At 36.5% G+C, this 6,215-nt stretch overlaps 1 protein-coding gene across 1 annotated transcript in view; it reads right to left on the bottom strand.

Annotated features, from left to right (window-relative positions):
* The window catches only part of SPOCK1 (sparc/osteonectin, cwcv and kazal-like domains proteoglycan (testican) 1), a 527,842-nt gene that overhangs the window by 8,651 nt on the left and 512,976 nt on the right, over window positions 1–6,215 (bottom strand). Inside the window, exon 10 of the mRNA XM_011935272.1 lies at window positions 4,204–4,266. Within this exon, the coding sequence (XP_011790662.1) occupies window positions 4,204–4,266 (63 nt within the window). The remainder of the gene's footprint in view (window positions 1–4,203; window positions 4,267–6,215) is intronic.

A 6,215-nucleotide genomic window follows, 5' to 3' on the forward strand; every position in this document is an offset into this window, starting at 1 on the left:
TCACTAGTGAGATGACCACAGTACCTCAGTTGAAAATGCAGAAATCACCGGTCTTCTGTGTCCTTCGCGCTGGGAGTTGGAGACTGGAGCTGTTCCTATTTGGCCATCTTGCTCCGCCCAGCTCTAGATATTTTTTTATGAGAATCTCTCTTTTGAAGAATTTGCCCATAAAAATATCTTGAGCCTGGTGCCCATTTTGAGGGATGAAAGTAGCATTTTAATTAATTTCCTGGTTTTGATTTACTTGGGTCTTCTATTACCAAAATTTGGTAACTGGTAGTATCCATTTCAACTAGGTTTTCATAATTGTTATAAATTGACTTACAGCAGTGGTTCTCAAAGTGTGGTTCCAGGACAAGCAGCAGTGGCACCACCTGGAAACCTCTTAGAAATGCAAGTTCTTGGGCCCCACCTGAGATTTAGAGAGTGGGGCTCAGCAATCTGTTCCTTTATTTAATCCTCCAGCTAATTCTGGTACACACTAAAGTTTGAGAACCACAAGTTTACAATATTCTTCTATGAGCTTAAATCCCACTTTTGAATTCATGACACTATTTGAGCCTTTTCACTTCTTCATACTGTCAAATGTTTGTCTATTTCATTAGTTTGTTTAGAAAATTGTGTTGTTCCTATAGTTTAAGTTAAATCTAGTTAATTTCATTTTGATCTTTTTTCATAAATGCATTTGAAGCTATGAAGTTTCACTTTAGTTGCTTCCCATGTATTTTGTATACCATGCTTTCATTTTCATTCATTTCTAGATATTTTGTATATTTTACTTTATTTCATATTTGATCAATATGTATTCACAAAACCAAATGTATGGGGGTTTAGTAATCTCATATTTTACTTCTATTGTTATTGTGTTGTGGCCAGTAAGTTTGATCTGTGATCATTTATTTGAAATTTGTTGAATTTTCTTTTGTGGTATGGTCTGTGGCAGATGTTTGAAAGACTACATTCAATGCCTAGATTCAGGAATACATATATAAATGTGAATGCTAACAAGTCTTTGTCTACTTGAACTGTAAGTTTCAAGAAGAGAATGTCAAAGTTTCTGAAGACCACTGTGGATATAATTCTCCCTTACAGCTCTATTCCATTTTAAGTTATGAGTATAGTCATGTGCCACATAGTGACATTTTAGTCAATAGACTGTGTATGTGACAGTGGTTCCATAACAACACCGTATTTTTACTAATCCTTTTCTGTGTTCAGATACAAAAATGATTCCCATGGTGTTATAATTCCTGTAGTATTCAGTACAATAAAATAATGTACAGGTTTGTACCTAGGAGCAATAGGCTACACCATCTAGGTTTGTGTGAGTACACTCTATGATGTTTACACAATGACAAAGTCACCTAATGACACATTTCTGAGGACCTATCCCTGTCACTAAGCAAGGCATGTCTATACAGCAACTGGTGGCAAAATATAGTAAAAGGGATATTTCAGCAAGATGATTGCATTGTAAAAAACAGATTTGCTTTGTCAGATATTAATGTTGTTTAAAAAAGAGTATTTACCCTCATTTAATTTCAACTTTCTGTGGAATTATTTTTGTTATAACTCTCCTTTAAAATACTAATCAATAATAATATTTTTGGCCTGTTCACATTTATTGTGATTACAGAATTTCTGCCACCATATCTAAACCTATATATTCTAATATTCTTGTGGCTACTCATTTTCCACAGAGGAGCATAGTTTTTCCTAGTAAAATCTACATTTAGTCTATATATATATATATATTTTTTCCATGAACAAACCAGAAGCTTAACACATTCTTACCACCTGTTTCTCACTTCCCCCAATTGTCTGGAATTTTAATTCTAGGTTGCTATAAAACTATTTTATTGGTCTTCTTTATTTACAGTTAGCAGCATGTCATTTTTTTCATTATTGCATCTGAATAATTATTTCTGGGATCATTTGTTTGGTAGAATAAGTGCTTTAGTGATATTTAAGTGAGTCTGTGGCTAGTAAGCTGATTAAATCTTAGATGGTTTCAGAGTATCTCTGGCATCACACTTGAATGATCATTGGGATAAATTTAAAATTGTAGGTTCACAGTTATTTCCCCTCAGCACTTTGAAGACAGTATTTTCTCTTAAGTCAGTGTTGCCAACAGTAAGTCTGATGTCAACCTGATTCTCATTGTACTGTGGGTAGTTTTTATTTATAACAGTTTTTAGTTTTGGTTTTCCTTATAGGGTGTGTGTGTTTCATGAGAGTGTGCATCTTCTATGGAAGATAATCTGGGTGGTAACACCATCTACATCAGCCCCCTGAAAACAGAGGTTCCTGCCTACCACTGTATCTTTCTATGCCCTAATTTTCTGATTTTTGTGAGCTTGCTCACATTTTCAAATTTGCCTTTTATTTAGTGGAACAATAAAAGTGTGGCATGGGAGGGACAGATTGCTCCTATTTTGAATCAAGACTTAAACCCAGACCCAGCTGACTCTAGGGTCTAGTCTAGAACATGCTACTCACCAGGCTATATACCAAGATGACCATATAACACCATATCTATCACTTAGGAAAGGCTGCTGATGCCACAGTTAGAGGCTTAGTCGTGCCCATCCTCTCATTAAGGAGTGTATGCCATTGCATGTTATCCCTAGTTTTCAAAGAGCAGTAGATGAAAAAGAAAATGTAGATGCTGTCAGTAGCCCAAAAAGAGATTTGTGAACAGATAATCAAGGACTGCAAAGAAACAGAACATGTAGAGAGCTGGCTCCTCTTTGGACCAAAAAAAGAAAAAATGGGCTGAGCTCCTGGGTTGGTAAGAAGCAGTTGCTGCTCTAAATCTACAATGTAATAATTATAGCTGATAATAATTTGTTTTATTTATTTGACTCTGTATACCCCTGAATATATAAAGAATTTGTAAGCAAATGGCATTTTTTTCTGAGTCAGCTGGAGTAATCTCCGTAAGTAGCACATGTGATAAAGCAAGCTTTAAAACGAAATGGGGTTTATCACAGGTGACCCTTACCAATGAGGCAATGTATAAGATATCTATACTGCACAAAAAGAATGTTTTAATAAACAGCAATGTACTAATTCTTCCACTACCTGCGGATCATACGTACGTCACTCAAAATAATATCCACATGGAGAAATGAGATCAATAAACACAAGTCCTTGCACTGGAAAAACCTATGGAGGAGGGATCCAGCCACTTTGCCTTCAGACCAGAAATATATCTTTACGTCCTTTTACTCAGCAGAAGAACGTAGGCCCAAAGAGTTCAAAATCATGACAACTTTGGGGAAGTCTACATGCATTTTGAAAAAGCTCAAAAAATCCTGAGAAGAAATCACCAGAATTCATAGACTGCCTACATTTGACAATCTGCAAGAAAACTTGCCCATTTACTTCTCTATTCATTTCCTTCAAATGAATAGAGAAACTTCTGAAATGGCAGACTGCTTGGGGAATGCACCTGCCTCTGAATGCTTCACAGGAATAATTCTGTATTACTGTGTTGCAGCTGACACTTCTTTTTTTAAAAGCCAGGAAAGCAAAGCAGGCTCTTCCTTTCTTCAGAAAACCAATGAGAATGGCCAATGTTTCTATGACAAATGCCAGGACTTCCTCCACGTGCTGGAGAAGGCAGGCTTGGAGCTAACAGGGACACTTTGAGAGGCCTGCAAGATGTGCATGTTAGGGGAACACATATTCACTCAACCCACTTGCTTCCGTGGTGTCCAAAGAGCCTGCACACTTTCCTGGAGGGATTAGGTGAAGGTAGAAATAGATTTAAGCACGTGCATGTCATTCAACCCTGTCTGATAAATTCTGAAGAGAGTACAGCCCATCTGCCTCCTTCAATAGACAACCCTATCTGGGGAATAGAGGAAATGCTGTAATTTTTAGACTTTATAGTTTTAGCACTGGAAAGAGCACTTGAGAGCACCATTCAATGATCTTACTTAGAAAGAAAAAGCCAAGATTTGTTTTAGCCTAAGATCAGGGAGGAGTTAGCAGTGGGGAAGGTGCTGGACTCCAGACCTGGCCAACCTCTCTTCCTGCTGAAAGAACACATAGCAGTTCTCAACCAGGCAGTAAAAACAAGGCATTTCTTTCATGAAACACTAGCCCTAATTGAATAACCATTGCCATGCTGATCATTACAAGGGACATGGCTGGTTTAATGAGTTATTTAAACGAGTAGCAAGAAATTGTACTTACCCAACAGGCTTTTCCCCTTGCTCAGCTTCTGAATTCTGTTCATTTCATTCTGGCAAGGGAGACCTAAAAAATAATTTCTGAAAGTCAGCTTCCAGATGGTATGGAGTATAATCGCTAATGATTGACTTCACTCTTGATGTGAAATGTAGACAATGACACACCTGGGAGTGGAATTGTTCCATATGCTATTACTATGCAACAAAACAAATTTGGGCCATTAGTGTTACTAATTAAAAAACAAACCTCATACCACAATGCACTTAAAATAGTATTTGGGGGCTACTTGCATTGTATAGAAATTTTTCTTTCTAGCACCAACTCAAGCAAATACCAAGTATCTAATAGGTGGTATAATAGACATTTTCCTTTCTATCAGGAAGCAAGTAATCAACCAAAGCTTATTAGTGGGGAAGTGTTCTGAATCCACAGACGAACTAACCAAAAGTGACAAATACTTATGTAGCCTAGGTTTTGCTGTAGAAAAGGATCGATAGGAATGGTTACTTCAGACCTCATGGCTCACTACCCCCAGGAAAGTAAAACACATGCTTTGAAGGACAATATGAAGACACAGAAGAGATCTGGAGAGGCAGTGATGAGACTTTAGGCTCCGCCACCTCCTAGCTGAATACTTTGAGCAAGTCTCTTCACCTGTCCCAGTCTCTGGGTCCTCAGCGACAAAATACATGTCATAGAAAAGAAGTTAGTTTCATTCCAAGCAAAACGAAAAGTGACTTCATTCATTCTTCAGAGTTTTACCATAATTTGCCTTTGCAGAACTTGTGGCTCTGGGAGTTCTGCTATTTGTTCATGGTTCTCCTGTCCTTGGCAGAGGAGTTCTGGTTCTCTGAGCTCTTATCTTTGGCTGATACTGCCTCTTTCTGCAGGCCTCACACTTGCATATAAAGTATCTAAGCAACTATTTACAACTCAATGATACCTAGTCTTGCTCCTTGTTCCATGAGAGAAACTGCTTGTAAAATACATTTTGTTGACTTCTTGTTTTAAGATGCTTTCAGAGTAAAGGAGAAATATATCAACTGAAAACATCAAAGGAAAGGAGAAGCAAATTTCATCTGGATTCTAAAAGGTAGCATTTCCTGGATGCTGTGCCACAGGTAGGGATTCTGGCTTTTAGCAACTGCAAGAGTAAGGGCAGTCTATCCTGAGATGTCCCATGTGGCCAGCTCTGGCACTGTTACCTTCAGGCAAAGCATTAACACACAGACTCTGTGTTGTAAGGAAACCAGGCTAAAAATCAGATGTTACAGTATGAACTCAAACCTAAAACTATCGCTAGGCCTAATGCTGAGAATCACTACAAGTATTTACACGACTAAAATTTTTAAATAGTCATTATTTTAACATTGATTTTAGGTACTAACAGATGTAATTAGAAAAGAGAAATGAGGTATAAAAATTGAAAATGAAGAGAAAAATTATCACTATTTGCAGATGGTATGATTGCACACCTGAAAAATCTAAGCAAACTGACCAGAATAACTTATAAACAAAACGAGATTTTAGTAAGGTGGTTGGGAACAAAATTAATGTTGAAACAACCACCAGGGAGGGAATTTAATGCAAAAAAAACCCTGTTTCATTTACAACGGTAACAATAAAAAATACAAGTATAATAATTGTTAGAACAAAATTTAAAAATGTAACACCACTGGTTGATAGATCTTGTTCTAAAACAAAATGATTCCATATTATACTGCTATTGATTTTTATTTGATTCATCTAATTTTGCCTGATACTTAAAAATTACCAATAGGAATTGTTTTTAATTGGATAAACTAATGCTAAAGTTCACGGAGGGAAAGAAACCTAATATCCAGGAAAATTCTAGAAAAACATTAATGGCAGCAAAGGATGATTCTAAAACGTATTATAAAACAACTGTGATTTAAAAGTCTAAAACTGATTAATAGTAAGAACAGAGTATTCAGCAATAGATCTATAGATAGATCTAAATACAGATCATAATATAGATCTAAATATAGATCAAT

The sequence above is a fragment of the Colobus angolensis genome, unplaced genomic scaffold, assembly GCF_000951035.1.
Source record: "Colobus angolensis palliatus isolate OR3802 unplaced genomic scaffold, Cang.pa_1.0 Scaffold142, whole genome shotgun sequence".
NCBI lineage: Eukaryota > Metazoa > Chordata > Mammalia > Primates > Cercopithecidae > Colobus > Colobus angolensis.